The 21,368-nt window shown below is 40.5% G+C and overlaps 1 protein-coding gene and 1 pseudogene across 1 annotated transcript in view; both read right to left on the bottom strand.

The window, feature by feature from the left end:
• LOC140955413 (mediator of RNA polymerase II transcription subunit 15a-like) overlaps positions 1–20,074 on the bottom strand; it is a 94,035-nt gene extending 73,961 nt beyond the window's left edge. The window contains exon 1 of the mRNA XM_073408152.1: positions 19,938–20,074. Coding sequence (XP_073264253.1) covers positions 19,938–20,050 — 113 coding nt within the window. The 5' untranslated portion in view covers positions 20,051–20,074. The remainder of the gene's footprint in view (positions 1–19,937) is intronic.
• On the bottom strand, positions 406–5,952 carry LOC140954306 (mediator of RNA polymerase II transcription subunit 15a-like; annotated as a pseudogene).
• Positions 20,075–21,368: the final 1,294 nt, after the last annotated feature.

Genomic DNA, 21,368 nt, shown 5'->3' with positions numbered 1-21,368 from the left:
AGTTGCAAACCGGGGGGACTCTGTGAAAACATTACAATAGCACTGTAATTGACAAAGAAAAGAAGAGAAATCCCTTTGATTTATGAAAATGCAATGAGGTAACCTTATCTCACGCTGCAATATATACTCTACAGTGCTCATTGGCTACTGCAAGTGCCAGCAGTAGCTGTCTATATGATTTTGGATGTCGAGATATCACCAAAACATTCAACTTCATACTGAGAAACTAGGAAACCATACACTATTAAGATCACTATCACTTCAACCCTGTACAAGTTAAAACTAATAGAAGGCCCCAAATCCAACACCATTCATTTAAGTTCATTTGCAACTCAAGTTTCAAATTGAAACACCAGTGCTCATAGCAATAGATTAACCTTGAAATTTAAAGCGGTACAAGCTTCATGCAGCCATCCAAGAAGTCATCATCGAAAGAAGATGTTACACAAGAAATTCCAACAAAAATTACTTCCCAGCACTTTTTATTCCCTCGAGTTCCCATCTTGTGAGAAACACGTGAAAAATAAAAAAGACAAAAACGAAAGAAGATGACATCCTGCCATTGCTACCAAATCCTCACGAGCTGCAGCTCTAGATCCATTACCAGCTGCAGAACCAGCAATTCTGTCAATCATACTGACAACGGAGCCAATGTCACCGACAGATGCACTAAGTGCTTTGGGAGACAGAGATTTCACCTGGGAAAAAAAATTACAGCATCACCATCTCATTCACAAAGAAGTTCCTTTCTTTTTCAGAAACCTCCAAAATAAGGGTGGGGTGGAGTAAAACCAAAAGGAGAGCATCACTAACCGCTTCAATCAAGTACTCAAGTGGTTGCTCTGTAACATTTGACTTGCCAGAAACAGTTGTCAAAGCACTGCCATGAGCACCATCAGGACTGGTAAAGTCTGCAAGCAAAGGTGATGCAGATATCCCAGGAGTGCCAATTGCAAGGGATGGAGCCGGTGCTTGTGCAACAGATGGTTGGTGTACAATATTTCCAGTATTTAAGAGTGAGGAAATACCAGAAACGGTTTTGTCAGAATCTCCTGGCATAGGAGATGGAGCTAAAGGAGTTGGAGATGGGACAACAAAAGGTGAGTTCGCAGATTGCTGAGGTGTTGCAGTTTTGGTTACAGAAGACGGTAGATTTTGCTGGTCAATCTGAGGAGATGAATGTTGTAATTGAGGGGAAGCATGCTGAGGTAGTTGAGGTGAAGAAATAGGATATGAAGGTGCTGTTTTCATGTGTTGACGTGGGAAAGCTGTGCGTTGACCTGTTGGGAGATGTTGTTGGTAGACTGCCGGCTTATTTCCAATCCCCTGTCTCATCTCATTTACATCATTCATCTGTTGCGGCTGTGGAATTTGGTGTGTCTGCATCTGTGCAGGCAACTGCTGCTTGGCTTGCTGGTGTAATTGCTGCTGCTGTAGCATCTGTTGATTCTGCATTAAATTCTGGCGTTGCTGCAATCGTTTAAGCTGTTGTGTTTGAATCATACTGGAATTCGACTGAAGGGGAATATTTGGCAGCAGCATACTCACCCCACTTTGTGTTGACATTGTGTTAACATTGGTTGGTTGGGAAATGCTCACGAGATTCTGTTGTACAGGTCCTATGTTGTTTTTTAGTGATATTAAATTTAGTCTTATTTAATTAAGTTATAGTTAACTTTGATGTGATCAGATTAAAATTTAATTTAACTTTTTAATATAATATTATTTATTTTTAAAAAAATCTTAAAAAAAGCTATTATACATTAATTTAATTAATACACTTAATTCATTGGGTTTAATAATTTTTTATTATTTTTGTACCCAAAAAAATGAAGGTGATAGTCTAGTTTTAAACTCTTGATACATATAATATTGTTTGTTTTTTACAGTATATTTAAAAAAAATTAATTTTTTAATATTTTAAAATTATTTTTAATGTGTCAGAATAAAAAAATAAATTTTAAAAAATAAAAAAAAAATTATTTTGAACATATTTATAAATAAAGAATTATTTAAAAAAAGTAATCAATATTACAACCACTGGCGGTCTGATAATACTCTGCGTTCAATGACCATGTTATGAAAATCTATCACATCAAGATGTCATGTCCAGAATCTAAATTGGAGCCTAGTTGTATTGGATTCATCATGTTTGATTGTGACGTCGAATCCCCAGATAAAGTTGAAAGAGAATTATGCAGCAAGCTTGACATATTGTTCTGCTGCATCTTTGGTACAGAACCTTGCATATTCATTGATTGCAACTGGGGATTCAGTTGATTTTCATGGGACTGCAATTGAGGAACTTGAGATTGGGATTGCTGCATAGGTTGAATATGAAGTTGGGGAAGTTGTCCTTGCTGTAGATTAGGAATAGGCTTCCTGTATCTGCTTGGGTTTAGAAAACCTACAATCTGCTTCTCATAGAAACCCAATTTCTCCTTGAAAGTAGGTGTGATGTTGTTTTTAGAGACCTGTAAGAATGTTATCAAGCGCTCCAACATGACCTTGAATACCTTCAGCTTTTCAAGCTGTTCTGACTTCGGTTGTTGCGGAAGAGGGTCATGCTGGAAAGCAAAGTTAACATACACAAGAATTAAAAATTGCATTGACCCTTCGTAGCAAATCTAGTAAAACATAAGTGAAAAAAATGTTTCTATTCCAATTCTTCTGTGTCAATGCATGGTTGTGGGGTGGGGGGGGGGGATTAGTGCAGATGATACAGTGACAAGCAATGCTGATGGGGAAAACAAATGAATCAAAAGCTCAACTGTGGGGGTTTATGAATCATGTGTGAGCAAATAATTCATAAAAAATTACAAAGACAATTTACCTGCTGTAACTTGGTAGCAATTCTCTGGTACATTTCATTTATTTCAGGCAAATACGTTTCCTTCATAACTTTGATCTAGGAAGTACATATAACCAGCAAAACATTATCAATCATATGCTTGATTTCTTCAGGTGCCAGAGTCAGAAAGCAACATAAGCAAACTTGAGAGAATTGATAAATAAATAAATAAATAAAATGGCAGAGGACAGCATATATTGTTTGAGATAAAAATAGCAGAGTGGAATCAATGCTGAAAACTCAATAGAGAATATAGTTATTGATTGCATGCAAAGATGCAAAGGATTGTGTAGTTTCCCCTTCAGACAAGATTCAGGGGTTGGTCAAGTTCAGTTACTTTGTCTCGTGGCAAACTACTCACCATTGTTTTCTATTGTGTAGATAGGACCATTAGTATTTTCTTACATAGGAATACAAGTCCTTTTTGGACTTGGAGTACTAGGAACTCCATCTCAACGTTATGTAATCATTCAAACAGACAGAAAGACCCCCCTCCAACAAGTGATCATTATTTATTAAAAAAAAAGGCTCAAACAATTTATCATGGAAGAAAAGCACAAAAGCGACGCTTTACCTCCTAACCAGGAAAATCTTTCAAATAAACCATCTCAATCATAAAATATAGATAGCCATGCATCACAGTCCTTGTTCCTTAACAAGTTAAGAAATGAAACACTTCACATGCCTTACAGAATTAGCATCGAGGAGGTGATCATGAGATTTTCCAGCAAGGTGATGATTTATCAGCACACCAAACCTTAAGTGCCTCAGAGTTGGTCCACTTGCTAATTTCTTTCTTCCCATAAAAATCATTTGGCTGATGATTAGTTACCCTAGTGTCAAATGCATTGTCCAGTTATACATATATTTTTAAAATTCATGTCTGTTAAATTCAAAATGAGAGGTGAACAATTGGTGCGATGAGCTGGAGGGCATGATGTGGTAACAAACGAGTGTGATTGCAATGGTTTCAATAGCAGTGGCATCAGTAGCACATAAAGCCACCAAAAGAGCATTGCTTACTTGAACCATTATGAGAGGTGAATAGTTGGTGCAATGCACTGGATGGCATTATGTCGTATCAAATGTACGTGTGATTGCAATGGCTCCAATAGCAGTGGCATTTCTGATGCCATAAGTGGCAGCCGTAGCTCATAAAGCTACCAAAAAGAGCATTACTGACTTGAACCATTATTGTATTTTCAAGAAATTTAAATAAATATGTTATAATCTAACATGAAAGCACAAAGCTGCAAAATTAAAGTTGGAGCAAGGCTAGAAAGCTGCAAGGATGAGAAAAACTTACTTGAGGACGTTTCTGGAAGGGCTCTTTGAGGTTGATATAACTGCTTTTGCTGATCAATCACATTCGGCTGTTGAAGCAAGGAGCCTGATGCTTGAAGCCTTTGCTGCAGATCACGTTGTAATGGATTTGATTGCTGGTGCAGCTGTCCAGGCTGTGATTGAATCTGTGCCATCAGTTGCTGCTGTGGCAGCTGTGAGTGTGACTGCTGCCCTTGATTCGGCAATAAAGCACTTCCACTTTGTTGTGCTTGCTGCTGCAGTGTAACCTTGGGCTGTTGTAGCATGTGTAGAGAGTGCTGATTAGATTGCATGCTTGAGTTACCAGGCTGAGCTCCAAGCAACTGCTGTTGCTGTAAACCAGTGACATTACTTTGAGGGCCCAACTGTTGCTGATGCATGCTTGAGAGGTTATTTTGTTGAGCCATTAACTGCTGCTGCTGCTGCTGCAGATTTTGAAGGTTATTCTGCTGCCCTAGCAATCTCTGCTGCTGCTGCTGCAAGTCCCCAACAATGTTTTGTTGTCCAATTAACTGATTTTGCGACATGTTAGTGGTATTTGATTGTTTCCCCATTAGCTGCTGTTGTGGAGGCAATAGTGGCTGCTGCATGATTGGTGTTTGCTGCTGATGAATACCAGCAGACTGTTGAGGTTGTTGCTGCTGCTGCCTAAGGACTGATTGTGGATGTTGCTGGTGCATTGGTTGTGTTGACTGTTGAACAGAAGATGGTTGGTTCTGTTGAAGGCCAGAGACAGTTTGCATCATTGAAGGCTGCATAACAGTTGATGTTTGCAAACCAGATTGCTGAGAAGATTGCAACTGATTTGGCTGTAACAAGTTTTGCTGCTGCTGCTGCTGCTGTTGCTGCTGGTGGATGTGAGATTGCACAAGTGAGTGTGGATGATTTCCCTGTTGAAGCTTCTGCTTTAAAAGATGTTGTTGCACAATTGAGGATTTTGGGACTGCTGCTGTTTCTGTGGAGGAACAACCTGTTGCCTGCCTGGCATTTGTCTCTGAGAATTGACAAACATATTGGAGGGAATCCCTTGTCCCATTGAATTCCAGCAATGACACCTGTTCTGTGAAACATCAGAGATACTCTGCATGTTAGCATTCTGTCCAACAGTGTTTGAGATAGTCTGGGTTAAACTGGAGACAGAAGGCATTGCTGATTGTAAACCAGCAGAACTTTGAACTCCATTAGATGACATACTATTCTGCATGTTCTGTGATAACTGCTGACGTGCTTGAGACTGCTTAGTGGGCAATGAGATAGGGAGCGACTGCCCTTGGTTGTGAACTTGAGGCGGCATACTATGAGATGCTGTTCAAGATAAAAGGCAAACAGGAAAACCATGTCAAAGGAAAAAAAGAAGGCATTGAGCAAGAAAAACAAATGAAACAATGACAGTTCACGCGTAAAGTTATGAGGGAAATGATTAAGATGGTTTTACCTAAAAACATAAAAGTGTCATTTGACAATTTTGGGGTTGGGGGGGGGGGGGAGCAGAAAACAAAAATAATCTGTAATTTTTTTGAACATTCATCAATTACTCAACTTTTTTATTAAAGCATGGTATATACATAGCAATATGCAGCAATAAAATGTAAAAGAGTTTGATAACAATGCAAAATATAAAACAAAAGGTAAGGATGTTTAGAAATTCAATGCTTGGCTGCATTATTACCTCCTGGATCCAGGGGTTTGTTACCATTGCCAGTGGGTATGGTATTTTGAGACTTGGTCTCCATTGTAAGCATCTTCAGAGATATTTTACGCAGATAATCAGACTGAAATCAGATATCAATAACAAAACATTAGATCTCTGCGCAATCCATGTTACAAGAGAAGGGGGGAAAGGGATTTATGCTCTTTCTAATATGCTAGGCTCTTTGTATTTGCATCTTCTGTGAGGATATACTTCTGTGTCCTCTCTTTTTATTCAATTATTTATGTATTGATTCGTTATTTGCATTTTGCACACTTCCCTTGTACTTGAAAAGGACCTTGGTCACTCTAAATAAAACACTTGTCAAGAGAATTAACGAAAAGATGAGAACTTCTACAGAATGACCAGTGAGGAAGTGTGGACACACTACACACACATGTGTACATGCATAACTCCACAAACTTATGCATGTGTATATTCATGTCTAGAGAATATTTCTGATATTTTCTTGAGTTCTTGTAATCCCTCTTGACCAGAAAACGGAAGATGCCTCTTTAATGTCTCCATTCTACACATGTAAAACAGTACATTTAATTTTTAATGACAAGGCAGGTATAGAGAAGTTAGCAGCAGTGAGAAAGAACCGTGAACTCATGCACCACACCAATATCAGAAATGTATACAACGGAATCATTAGCAAAAGTTAAAAATAAATAATGATATAGCCGAGTGTCGTTCAAGTAATATATGGCATCAACATACAGACATCTATTTTTACTTCCTTTCCCCGTATTATTCCAGAGGTACAGGGTATAGGAGTTCACTTGGCCACCCTTCTGTCTAAAATTCTAGTTACGAGCTTCATGGTTAATTTTCTTGAACTGGAAGAACCTTCCATTTATGGCTATGGCTATGCTCCAAGATATACAAATGAATTAGTTGCAAACCAGGGGAACTTTGTGAAAACATTACAATAGAATTTACTCTGAATAAGAAAACCTTTATACATACACTGTAATTGACAAAGAAAAGAAGATAATTCCTTTTAATTTATGAAAATGCAATGAGTTAACCTTATCTCACTTAGCAATATATACTCTACAGTGCTCATTGGCTACTGCAAGTGCCAACAGTAGCTGTCTATATGAATTTGGATGTAGAGATATCACCAAAACATTCAACTTTAAATTGAGAAACTAGGAAACCATGCACTATTGTAGCTAAATGATTTTTGTCAGCTGCTTTTGTACTTTAAGATCACTATCATTTCAACCCTGTAGAAGTTAAAGCAAATAGAAGGCTCAAATCCAACACTATTCATTTAAGTTCAGTTGCAACTCAATGTTGAAATTGAAACACCAATGCTCATAGCAATAGATTAACCTTGAAATTTAAAGCGGACAAGCTTCATGCAGCCATCCTAGAGGTCATCAACAAAAGAATATGTTACACAAGAAGTTCCAACAGAAATTACTTCCCAGCACTTTTTATTCCCTCAAGTTCACTTCTTGTGAGAAACACGTGAAAAATGAAAAAGACAAAAACAGAGGTGTATGATACTTGAGGTTGCCTTGATGTAGGACATGAAGAAGAGGCAACTGGAAGTTAATGCAGAACGTGAGGAAAGGGCTGCTGGAAGTTAATAATGTTAGTTAGTTATTTGATTCTGTTAGGACTTCTATTTTCTATTTCGTTTAATTGTCACTAGCTGTTAGTGTTGGAAACCAATCAAACTTGTTTGATATTAGTTCCCAATTCCTTTAGGATTCTATTTTCGTCTCTTTAAAAGCACAGGAAGGATGTTTTCATTATTATTTCATTCATCAATAAAATTGTTCATTGAACACAACTTCTCTCGTGGATTCGAGATTACTTAGCTTCCGCTACGTCAAGTGGTATCAGAGCCTACGCTCTCAGCAAAAAAAAAATTCTGATGGCACGCGATGATATTGGGAGTATTCGTTCGACTGACGATGATCAGCGAATAAGGGCCATAGCAACCGGGGTTGTTACTGCCGCCATCAATGACATACGTCCACTATTTGATGGAGTTCCATTACTGCAGGCTCAGCTTGAGGAGGTTCTTCAAAGATTAGAGGCATTGTCCCCTAATGGCAACAGGATAGACGATCAACGACGAGGAGGGGCAGATGAGATCACTCGTGGCCCGACGTCCTTGACCCGTAATCCTGAAAACATACTACAATACCAAAACACACAATCATTACCTGTGATATCGTCAAAAAATTTTCAAATTATTGAAACTGAAGAACGGGCTCCAAGGAGAACCCAAGGTGACCGAGATTATAAACTCAATGTGGAGATACCAATCTTCAGAGGAACATAGAACGTGGATGAATTTTTCTCTTGGATCGACGAGGTTGAGACAGGATTTGGGGTGATGGACTGCTCTGAAGATCGGAAACTCAAAGTGGTGGCCAATAAACTAAAAGGATCAGCTGCAGCTTATTGGAAGTACTTGAAAAACAAACGAGTGCTAGATGGAAAACCTCTGATTGCAACGTGGGAGAAGATGAAAAGCAAATTCATGAGCAAGTTCTTACCTCCTGACTATGAGCAACGTTTATATGTTCAATTACAGAATTGCAAACAGGGGAATCGGACTGTGGAAGAGTACATCGACGAGTTCATTCGATTAAATTCACGAAACTTGCTACCAGACAATGAAAACATGCAAATCGCAAGGTTTAGAGGAGGTTTGAAACGGGACATACAAGATCAAATGAAGATGCTTAATACATTCACACTCGGACAAGCTTTCGATTTGGCACGAAAGGCTAAAGAACCAATCCGAGCACCATCTGTACGACCCAGGTTTACAAACCAGCAGTACCAAGCAGGACCAAGCAGAGTGACACCTGCAACTGAACCAACCAATGAGATAGTGGCGACTGAACATCGACCAAGGAGAGCTGCACCACAACTAGCACCGAACCCCTATGTTAGACCAACACCCTCGCTATGTTACAGATGTCATCAACCAGGACACCGATCGAATCAATGTCCGCAAAGACCAGCTGTCCATTTTGCTGAAGGTGACTATGACGTAGCAGGAGACGATGATCATGATACAGAGGTGGTTGACGGAATTGAGGAGGGTGAGGAGGATGACTTCGTTGGAATGGTGATGCGTCAACCATGTGACATTCAAGAAAAAAAAAAATAAAAACATCAACTCAGTGCAATTCGATAGAAAACCTAGTAGTAGAAAAATGTGTGAACGAAAAATTCAATTGCATTGTTCAAAGGGTTTTCTTGACACCAAAGAAAGGACTAGAGATTTCGACTCGCCATCAAGTTTTCCGAACCAATGCCATTATCAATGGAGTGATAGCAAAGGTAGTAATCGACACAGGAAGTTCTGAAAACTTAGTGTCCAAAGAACTGGTCCGAAGAGTGAAATTGACCACTGAGAAACACCCACAACCATATGGCCTACGTTGGATTCGAAAGGTGGAAGGCGCTGCTGATGTGGTGAATGAAGTGTGTAGGGTACCATTGTCAATTGGTAAGAATTACCAAGATGAAATTGTGTGTGATGTAGTGGTGATGGATGCCTGCCAGATTTTGTTAGGAAGACCATGGCAGTACGATGTAGACATCAGTTTCAAAGGGAGGGCCAATACCTATGAATTCTGGTGGAAAGGGAAACACATCATCTTGAAGCCACCTATTTTGAGGACAGAGGCACAACAAGTGGAGGGAGAAAGTCTCTTAACCATAGCATCAAAACATGTGACTGAGGAGTGCAAAGCTTGTGTGTTACTAGCTCAAGAGGAGGACACAAGAGAGGAAACAATACCTGAAAAGGTCCTCCCTTTAGTGACCGAATTTTCTGATCTAACACCTGCAGAGCTACCAATGGGTTTGCCACCAATGAGAGACATACAACATCACATAGATCTGATTCCAGGAGCCAGCTTACCAAACCGAGCACATTACAGAATGAGTCCCCAACAACACAAGATACTACAGGATCAAGTTGATGACTTGTTATGTAGAGGATACATCCAGGAGAGCAAGAGCCCGTGTGCAGTACCGGCATTACTAGTCCCCAAGAAAGATGGCACCTGGCAAATGTGTATCGACAACCGAGCAATCAATAGAATCACCATCCGTTACCGGCATCCAATACCCATTATCCAAGACATGATTGACCAATTGGGAGGAGCAAAAGTGTTCTCCAAAATCGACCTGCGAAGCGGGTACCATCAAATTCGGATTAGACATAGGGATGAGTGGAAAACGGCGTTCAAAACACGCGAAGGATTGTACGAGTGGTCCGTAATGCCATTTGGTCTCTCCAACGCTCCAAGTACTTTTATGAGGCTCATGAATCAAGTACTAAGACCGTTCTCATGCAAATTTGTCGTCGTTTACTTCGACGATATTCTTATCTACAACCCTGATGAGGAGACACACTTGAAACACTTGAGGGAAGTGCTAATAGTACTGCGGAAAAATCACTTGTACGTGAACAAGAAAAAGTGTAACTTCTTGCAAGACCGGCTGGTCTTCTTGGGGTTTGTCGTGGGAAAAGATGGGGTCCAAGTGGATGAGGCTAAGGTCAAGGCAATCCGTGAATGGCCGACCCCTTCAACGGTGGCAAACGTACGAAGTTTCCATGGTTTAGCAACCTTCTACCGAAGGTTCATTCGAAATTTCAGCAGCTTGGCGGCACCATTGATCGAGTGCACAAAAAAAGGTGGTTTTCGTTGGGAAGAGGAGCAAGAAACAAGTTTCGCTATATTGAAAGAGAAGCTAAGCACGGCACCCGTGCTCGCGTTACCAGATTTTGACAAATTATTCGAGGTTGATTGTGATGCTTCAGGGAAAGGAATTGGGACCGTATTATCTCAAGAGGGCAGACCGGTGGAATTCTTTAGTGAGAAACTAAGCGATGCAAGGCTGCGATGGACAACTTACGAGAAAGAATTTTACGCCATCTTTCGAGCTCTCATGCATTGGCAACATTACTTGATCCAAAAAGAATTCGTGTTGTACAGTGATCACCAAGCTCTAAAATTCATCAACAACCAACATCACATGAACAATATGCACGCCCGCTGGATCACCTTCATGTAGAAATTTACCTTCTCCTTAAAACACAAGGTTGGGCTGATGAACAAAGTAGCCGACGCATTGAGCAGGCGAACCACACTGTTAGTAATGGTAGAAACTGAGATCACGGGTTTTGACACTCTGAAGGACCAGTACAACAATGACGAAGACTTCAAGGAAGTGTGGAACAAATGCAGCACCCACCAAAATATGAGTGACTTCCTGATACACGATGGCTTCTTGTTTAAAGCCAACAAACTATGCATTCCAAAGGGTTCCCTGCGAGAGAAAATCATTCGAGAGCTTCATGGGGGTGGATTAGGTGGTCACCTGGGACGTGACAAGACAATAACGATGATCACCGACCGCTACTACTGGTCGCAGCTGAAGAGGGACGTGGGGAAAATCGTCCAACACTATCGAATTTGTCAAGAAGCAAAGGGGCAGACCCAGAATACTGGTTTGTACACTCCTCTGCCCATTCCAAAGACGATTTGGGAGGATTTATCAATGGATTCTGTGCTGGGATTACCACGAACTCAGAGGGGCAAAGATTCCATCATGGTAGTGGTCGACCGGTTTTCCAAAATGGCACACTTCATCGCCTGTAAAAAGACTGCAGATGCAAGCCATGTTGCCGACTTATTCTTTCGCGAAGTAGTACGCTTACATGGAGTTCCAAAGACCATCACATCAGATCGTGATGTCAAGTTTGTAAACCATTTCTGGAGGACTTTGTGGAAGAAATTTGACACCAAACTACAGTTCAGTAGTGCATTCCATCCGCAAATAGACGGACAAACGGAGGTGGTGAACCGTACTCTGGGAAACATGTTACGATGCATCAGTGGAGAAAGACCAAAACGATGGGACTTGGACTTGGCTCAAGCAGAATTCGCATACAACAGTATGACCAATCGTTCGACAGGAAAACCTCCTTTCGAGGTCGTATATACTCAGCAACCAAAACATGCGTTGGATCTGGTCACATTACCAATCAAACCAAAGGTCAGTAGAGATGGGGAAAATCTAGCTGAAAAAGTTCAACAACTACATTCGGAGGTGCGGGCTAGCTTGGAAACTGCTAATGCAGCATACAAATCTGCTGCAGATCAACATCGGCGCAAGAAAGAGTTCACAAAGGGATATTTGGTAATGGCCTACCTGCGGAAAAATCAGTTCCCTGGAATCCGAACTAAGCTTCAAAAACGAAAAATATGGACTGCTTTCAGAGTCGCCAAGAAATTAATGACAATGCCTATGTCCTACAGCTACCAGATGATTGGAACATCTCCAATACTTTCAATGTCACTGACCTATCAGAATACCATGAGGACGTGCCTTTGTATTCGGATAACTCGGGACGAGTTTGTTCCCAAAAAGAGGAGACTGATGTAGGACATGAAGAAGAGGCAACTGGAAGTTAATGAAGAACGTGAGGAAAGGGCCGCTGGAAGTTAATAATGTTAGTTAGTTATTTGATTCTATTAGGACTTCTATTTTCTTAGTTAGTTATTTGATTCTGTTAGGACTTCTATTTTCTATTTCGTTTAATTGTCACTAGCTGTTAGTGTTGGAAACCAATCAAACTTGTTTGATATTAGTTCCCAATTCCTTTAGGATTCTATTTTCGTCTCTTTAAAAGCACAGAGGCAGGAAGGATGTTTTCATTATTATTTCATTCATCAATAAAATTGTTCATTGAACACAACTTCTCTCGTGGATTCGAGATTACTTAGCTTCCGCTACGTCATGCCTCATGGCAGTCCTGTTGATTTTAAGTAACCTTTTGCAGATTTACTATTTTGCAGCACTTGCACATATTAGGAAACAGATACTTACCCTCTCAACACCAGCACCGTGAGCAGCAGCCTTGAGTGACGGATACACTTCTCTTCATCTACAACATGACCACAAGTTTCAGCATCAGCAAATCCACGCTACAGCTTCACAGCCCCGCCAAAGTCAACCAGAAGATCCTGACTGCCGCCCCTCTTCTAAAGAAGAAAACCAGAGAAGAACCTTCATATATGCCACCTCCAATTTTGCAAACGATCAGCTAAGCGCAAGATCCACAAAGAGCGCAAGATCGATCCACAAGATCCACAGTCGTCCAGACCAGAAGTGGAGGGGAAGTTTTGGCCAGACACCATCTTCGTCATCGTCCAGACCAGATCTGTCACTGTCGTCGGCCGATCTCTCATTCTTCTACCGTTGGATCAACTTGATTTTTGGGTATGTTATGTGTCTCCATAGTTCCTACATCAAGACCGGAGGGATCGTTCATATCTGCTGCCGTTTAAAAAATCTAATTGTTTGAAGATTTCTGGACAAACCACTCTCGGAACAGTAAGCTCCGTTGGCCTTTTTCTCACGTTTCAACCGTTGGATCAATCTGCATTTTGGATATGTTATGCTTATGGTTGTATTAAACATTCTGAACGGTGGAGATGAGATGAAACCCTTCCAGAAAAAGTGTTATGAATGTCTAAATGGTGGCTCGTCAATCTCAGGTCAGTTTTAGTCTAACTCCGATCTAGGGAGATCCAACTGTTAACTTGAGCTGATATTTGGATATATGCTGCATAAGATATGTTTTTATCTTTGTACCGTTGTGATTTGATATTGATTGAATTGTTAGTGAGTAATTGATGTTTGAAGCACTGTCCGGAATCTGTCATGACTTTCAATCCGAAACCCAAAACACCCAAAGCTAACATCACCCCCTCAACCACTAAACATCCCACAAACCAACACCAAAGCACCCAAAACACAGTCCTCTCCATCGCAGGTTTGATTTCCAAAATCCCACAAACCAACAAACAATCAAAAATCCCTTTCCAACAACCATCTCTGCCCAAAACAGCAACCATCCTCTAAACACAATTGCAGTATTACTATCCCAAAGACCAACGATACAATAACAAGATCTCCCAAAATGCTCCCAACCAAAAAGCCTACCCTCACCCCTGCAAACCAGACCGTAGCAACATTACTCAAACCTCACCTGAATAATACAGCCTCTCAAACACCTTCAAACACAACCTTCCCTGTTACATTAAGCCTACCGAGACCTGTGCACCACACAATAAACGTCCAGAACGTTAATAAGCCTTCTTCTAACACAACCTTCCCGACCTTTACCCCTTCTAAGTTCTTTATTGAACGTTTCCCATCATGGTTAGATTATCATGACCTCAAAAAGACACTTGCAAAGATTGGTCCTGTTACCAATCTTTTTGTCTCCAGGAAAAAAACATCACGAGGGAGACGGTTTGGGTTTGTTTCCTTCCTCTCCACCTTAAAAGAATCAGACATTTGTGACAGCTTGAACCTTATCTGGTTCGATTCATACAAAATTCGTGCAAACCCGGTCAGATTTCAGAAAACCTCTAGACAAAAAAAACCAGACCTTGTTATAAACCACAACCAAAAACCATGCCCAAACTCACCTTCAGAGACACCCGGACCTTCGTTGAAGCTCTTTCTGTCACAAAGCATCCAAAGAAAACGGTGATGTATGAGTCTATCCCCGATGACAAGGAATGGCTTCAGAGAAGTTTAGTGGGATTCATAGCCATAGACGTGGACTATGCTCAAGCGGACTATGCTCAGCTTGAGCATATGGTGCTAAAAAATGTCAAGCAGACAGTTGGGTTTCGTTTTTTGGGAGCAAGCCAAGCAGTCATCACCTTTACAAATAGAGAATCTATGGAGAAAGAGCTGGTAAATGGATCCTCTGTTTTGGAAACATCATTCCTTCATTTGAAACCATGGGAAAAAGGAGCTAAAGCCATAGATAGATTTGTGTGGGTGTCCATATTAGGATTACCTTTGATAGGATGGAATCGCAGATGTATTGAATCCATTATTGAGAAAGCAGGGAAAATGCTTGGATATGACATTACCAGCGTGAGCCAAGGATCTCTCACAGGAGTTAAAGTGCTGCTAAGCACAACCTCATTTTAGACGCTAAATGAACATGTTTTGCTGGTTCTAGATGACGACGAATTTGAAATCTCAATCATGGAAATGAAACCGGATTTTAGTCCCCTGCTGTCTACAATCAAACATTCAATGGGTGCAACAGGTATTCAAACATCAGATGAAGAGTTATGCAGTGAATTTGCAGCTTCAGATGAGGTTACGACAACGGGCACAAAGATTACTGACACTGACGGTGATCATTGTGCAACAGACATTATTTTAACACAGCAACAAAAGGCGGATACGGATAGTGATTTCTCTCTCATTCTCTATCAAGGGTACACTGGACCAACAAACAACTTGGATCATACTGACACAAGTTCAAAAATTGCCTACCTTTTTCCTGAAACAAAAGAAAACGTGATGAAGGGCAACCGACAGTGATAGCAAACACAGATGTCTCAGCACATTCAGTTACAAGAGTGGGCCTTGTAAATAACAGAATCACAGGCCAGGTGAATGGAACAAGGCTAATCAACAAGGCAATAAACTCATGTAACTCATTCTCTGATTTCAAACATGACCTGGCAGAGCCCCAAGAAGTAGTGGAAATGGAAGTACAGGAAAAAAAAGGAAAAAGCTTAGACGAACCAGAAGACTTGGCCCTAAATATACATATAGAAAAGGGAAGAAGGGGAAGAAAAACAAGCATGCTTTGGCTCTTAATGACACATCAGATATTGTTCCTGACTCACTCAGAAACACATCTCAAAAAGAAAACGGCTCACCCCCTGCTATTAAGTCATCTACTGATCAACATGAAGATATTACCTCTAATTATGCATCCATGGATACAGAGACCAGTGATACACAGGCTCATCTACCAACCCTTTTGAACTCTCAGTGCAGCCAAGAGGCCTCCTCAGAAGCGATCAACAAAAACAACAGGAATGCTAGAAGCAAATCCAGGAAAATAAAATTGTTGCAAGCTAATGGTAGTGTAGCTAACACTACTGAGAAATGTCTCTTCTGATTCCCTCAATTCGGGAATTAAGCAAGGCAATGTCCGGTTCCAGACAACCTGTGAGAATAATCAAGATGATGGTTTTGATATAGATAAGGAAACCCAGGAAATGTTACATGATGCAGCGGCTCTGGGCTTGGGACCATTCCAAGATCTTATAGGGTATGAAGAGGGAGTTCGGGGGAACATTGACAGAGAAGTAGACGAGTGGAAATCAGTCAATCAGTTGTAAGTTTCTTAACTTACTAAGTTTTGTTCTGTCATGGTTTTGATCTACCTATGAATATTTTTGCTTGGAATAGTTGTGGGTTGGGTATGTTGAACAAACGTCATTCCATCCGGAATAGGTTGCTCAACAATAATGTTGATATCTGCTTTCTATTAGAAACAAAAAAAGATAATTGTTGCGATTCATACATCAGGAATTTGTGGAATGTGGTAACTGTTAAATGGGCTTTGCTAGAGTCTGTAGGCAAATCAGGAGGGATAATTGTGATGTGGGATAGTTCTATATTTGAGGTTAATTCCATAGAATTTGGGGGGCAATGGATCAGCCTATGTGGTAAACATGTTCATTCTTCCTTTAACTGCATGGTAGTTGGTGTATATGCTGCTTCTTCTGTGCAAGATCGTGCTAAGCTGTGGGAAGACATCACTACTCTGAAGTTTGCCTTTGAATTACCAATGGTGGTGATAGGTGATTTCAATGAAACTCTTCAAGCTAATGAGAGAAGTAGCGGCTACATTAATCATTTAGGGTCAGCTGCTCTCCGTAATTTTCTGTCCGATTGTGCTCTGATTGAATTCAAACTGCAGGGCAACCGTTTCACTTGGTTTGGGGGGGTTCTATGAGCTGTATTGACAGGGCTTTCGCATCTCCAGAGTTCCACCTCCAGTTTCCATTCTTATCACTCTACCGTTATCCTAGGGGGATGTCTGATCACTGTCAATTGCTTCTTCAGGCACCAAAGGTAGATTGGGGATGGAAGCCTTTCCGCTTCATAAATAGTTGGTTGTCACACCCTACATTCTCAGCTGATTTTGAGATCTTCTGGTTTGATAGTTGCAAGGAATTTCCCGGTGACTATAGATTGGTAAAGAAACTAGGAACTTTGGGGAAAAGATTGAGACAATGGAACAAATCCACCTTCGGTAATCAAAATTCAAAACTTGCAAACATTCAGAACTCCATCACAACCATCGAAGACTTAAGCGAGGTACGCCTCTTGTCTGAGACTGAAAAAACAAAGCTCAAGAATCTGAACTCTGAACTTTGGGAGGTTAGTAGGAATGTCGAGGGCATTTGGAGGCAGAAATCCCGCCAAAACTGGTGCAAAATGGGGGATAAAAACACTCGGTTCTTCCATCTTTCGGCAAGTTTGAGGAATGGTCGGAACCACATTAGCAAGATTGAGCAGAATGGCAGATTTTTGGACTCTCCAAATGACATCAAAGAGGGTGCTGTCAACTTCTTCTCAACTCTGTTTGCCAAGCCACAATGCAGAAGAATTGAAATGGGAGACTCGGGGTTCTCTAAAATTTCAGAAGAAAGTTCAGTTTGGTTAGAAAGACTACCTTCATTGGAGGAAGTGAAGCAAGCCGTATGGGATTGTGATGGTTCAAAAGCCCCCGGTCCTGACGGGTTCACCTTCTCCTTCTATAAAAAGGAATGGAATCTTATCAGCCCTGACATCTTTGTGATGGTCACAGAATTTTTCAGAACAGGTAAATTACCAAAGGGGATCGGCTCGTCCTTCGTGACTTTGATTCCAAAGACCAAGAGGCCGAGCACTTTCTCCCAATTTCGACCAATTAGTTTGATTCATGGGTTATATAAAATAGTGGCAAAGCTCTTGTCCACTAGGCTCCAAAGCATTCTACCAGATGTGATAAGTGCAAACCAGTCTGCTTTCATTGCCGGGCGTCAGATTCTAGATGGGTTCATGATAGCAAACGAGGTTGTCCATAGTATTCGTAGCAAAAAGGACCACGGGTTTTTGCTAAAGGTAGATTTTCATAAAGCCTTCGACTCGATTTTATGGGAGCATATCGATTCTACCATGGGTTATATGGGTTTTGGATCTCACTGGAGGAAACTGATCTTTGAATGCATGTCCACTTCTAAATTGGCCATCCTGATTAATGGCTCACCAAGCAAAGAATTCAGTATAGAGAGGGGTCTTAGGCAAGGGGACCCCCTCTCTCCTATCCTTTTTGACATAGCAGTTCAGGGGTTAACAGTTCTATTCAACAAGGCATCAGATTCAGGTTACTTTAAAGGTTTACAGACTTCGCAAGGACATCACATAACCCATTTGCAATATGCAGATGACACTCTGATTTTCCTGCCGAATGATTATACCTCTCTATTGCATGTCAAGAGGATCCTCCGCTGGTTTGAGATCATTTCAGGACTGAAAGTTAATTTCTATAAAAGGTCACTTATAGGAATTAATTTGGATAACGAATACACTTCAGGTCTGGCTAACACAATTTTCTGTCGCAGTGACTCCTTCCCAGTCAGATACCTTGGGTTGCCTCTTGGCGCTAACCCAAATAGGCTCTCCACTTGGAAACCGGTATTGTCCACAATCAGAGCAAAGTTAAGCAAATGGAAAGGGAAGTTTTTGAGCATGGCCGGAAGGATATGTCTTATTAAATCTGTCTTAAACTCTCTACCTCTATACTATATGTCGGTCTTTATTATGCCAAAGGGCATTGCAAAAGCAATATCCTCAATCAACCGTTGTTTTCTCTGGAAGGGCTCCTCAAATTCACATGGTATTTGTAAGGTTGCTTGGCATAAGGTAATTAAGAGTAAGCCACTGGGAGGTCTCGGGCTTGGTTCTATTCACAGTAAAAATTTGGCTCTGATGTTTAAATGGCTTTGGAACCTTGACAAAGGAGTGGTAGGAGGTTGGCAAGAGCTCATCTTACGAAAGTACCGGCCACATTTTTCAAATGGCCTTCCTATGTTTGCAGGTTCTTTATCTCCAACTTGGTGTGGCATGGTATCTGCAATTTCCTTAAATCACAGCATAACTGCTCCCATCCAATCCAATGTTGGGTTTAAGGTGGGTGATGGGAGACACATCAGGTTTTGGTCTGATTCTTGGCTAGGCTATGCAGCCCCTCTCCAGTTCATGTTCCCTAGGCTCTACAACCTCTCCCTGCAGCAATCTTTAAGCATTGCAGAAGTTCATAACCCAACAGATAACTCAATCAATCTTTCTTGGAGAAGACCACTTCGATCCCGAGAACTCTGCATGTGTGAAAGCTTGATAGCAGAAGTGGAACGTGGCCTAGTCTTCTCTGATGGTGAAGACAACAAGATTTGGAAACACCATAGCTCCAACAATTACACAGTCTCCTCTGGGTGCCATCTCTTTGACGGTTTAAATGTTTCAGGACATCTGCACTCCCATGCTTTGCTTTGGAAAGGGTTTGCGCCTCAAAAAATAGATGTGTTCATATGGCTTCTTTTAAATGGCAGTGTCTGCACAAAGGGTTTCTTAGCTGAGAGGAGAATCATCAATTACGAGGAAGCTCTTTGTCCTTTCTGCTGCAAGGAGATTGAGACTACACATCATCTTTTCCATCTTTGTCCAAAATCATGGTCTCTTTGGGGTAGACTATTTAGTTGGTTTGGGTGTGTAGGTTGTCTGCCAAAAGAACCATATCATAACCTTCAGGAATGGTCCAACATGGTAAAAGGAAAATTCCAGCGTCAGGCAATTACCCTTCTCTGTAAAGGATTATACTGGTCAATTTGGATAGCGCGCAACCACATGATCTTTGACAACAAAACTCCAGACTGGGATGTGATTTTTGACCTCACCTTTCATCGGTTGGCCTTTTGGTTGAAGTCCTTTGTTAAAAATTTCAGCTATACGGACTCTGATCTTTATAGGAATCCTGAATGTATTATGAACTGGACTAACTAGTCAGGTCTTTAGATTCTTTGTTTTCTTAATGTATTTTGAATTTCCCATGTAATCTTCCTTTTCAGCCCTCATCTCCTTAATGGGGGCATATTATTTATAATATTCTCGATTACTATAAAAAAAAAAAATACTTACATTTTGTTGACTATTCTTTGCCGTGAGTCAGGCTGCAATTGAGTTCTCCAATCACCTGTGTCCATCACAGGTTCTCCACCTGGGGCAGTGGGCCTCCAACTATTGGCATCCATGGGGTTTTGGCCAACCAAAAAAAATCACTTCTATCACCAAAAAAAAAATTTAATTATATTGCACGTTAGAATAGACCCTAAAAAGAAAGTCAGGAACAGAAGAGTAAGAGCACATCAAAGTCATGAAAGTTGGAATATCAGTTTATTCAGACTTGAATAGATTTAAAAAGAACTTCCATCTAATAGCATGTACTTTATTAAAGAATTCTGCCAAATATGGATGCATAAAATCTGAACAGTCATAACAAATATACACGACCATTCAGGGCAAGGTGCTAGGATCTTGGGTATTCGGGTATTCAGGTATCATAACCAAGATTTGGGCCTGAATCTTCATGGTGCTTCTAAAACCAAGGAAGCAAAAAACTAGCCAGCTAGTTCATAACTTGCCGCACCAACAGATGGTGAGTGTTGGTAAACCAAGCCATAGAGAAACTCATGGTGCTTCAATTTTAACTTGATGTTTTCTAGCAACACTTGTGATACATCATCGATGCAATGTTTACAATGACAAACTTGCATTTGTATTCATTGTGGTTTTAAGTTCACAGATTCTGATCAAATAGATATTTAATGTTCCAAAAACACTGTATACGCATTTAAATGCTTTACTTCAATAGATAGATTAAGTTAACTTTCTAGATATCAGTATATCACATCATACCAATTTAGATTCAGCACAGGACCTTTTTCAGGTGCTTACCAATTTTTACTCGCAAGCAAATACATACAGTCAAACCCCCTCCCCCTCCCCTCCTGTTCTTGTTATTTATGCATGTATTAACTTTTCTGAAAGACTAAATGTTGTAGGGAGCAAATAGTGTAAATAGAACGAGGAGAATACCACATCCCCAAAAGAATAAAGAAAGAAGAAGAAAACAAAACAAAGTCATAAAACAAGGCTTTTCAATCCCCCGATGAATATCAGCAGTCTAAATACCCATGAAGAGGCCACAAACAAAAACCCATCCCAAAGAGATTGTCTAGGATGTTTTAAGCTAGGAAAATGAAGAAGAAAAGGACGAGCATTAACATGACCAAATTATAAAATTTAAAGTTCTTTTCTTTCTTTCTTTTTTCCATGTGTGAGCGAGCATAAAACCCAAGGATATCGTATTGTTGTTAAAAACACAATTATCGATTGAGCCTAAAAGATTTGAATTGATTTCTACTCTCCAATTAAAAATAAAACTAAAAAATAAAAATAAAATAAATTTGGGTTTCAAGAATTCAGGGCTTAATTTGCCTTTCCAACTTCCATTAACAATGTGAGCGGCTCGCACATTAGTTGCTTATGTTTATTGATGATAGCTTTTAT

This window comes from Populus alba, chromosome 3 (assembly GCF_005239225.2).
Source record: "Populus alba chromosome 3, ASM523922v2, whole genome shotgun sequence".
Taxonomy (NCBI): Eukaryota; Viridiplantae; Streptophyta; class Magnoliopsida; order Malpighiales; family Salicaceae; genus Populus; species Populus alba.
The sequence above is the reverse complement of the archived record's forward strand: the minus strand, read 5'-3'. Positions and strand labels throughout refer to the sequence as shown.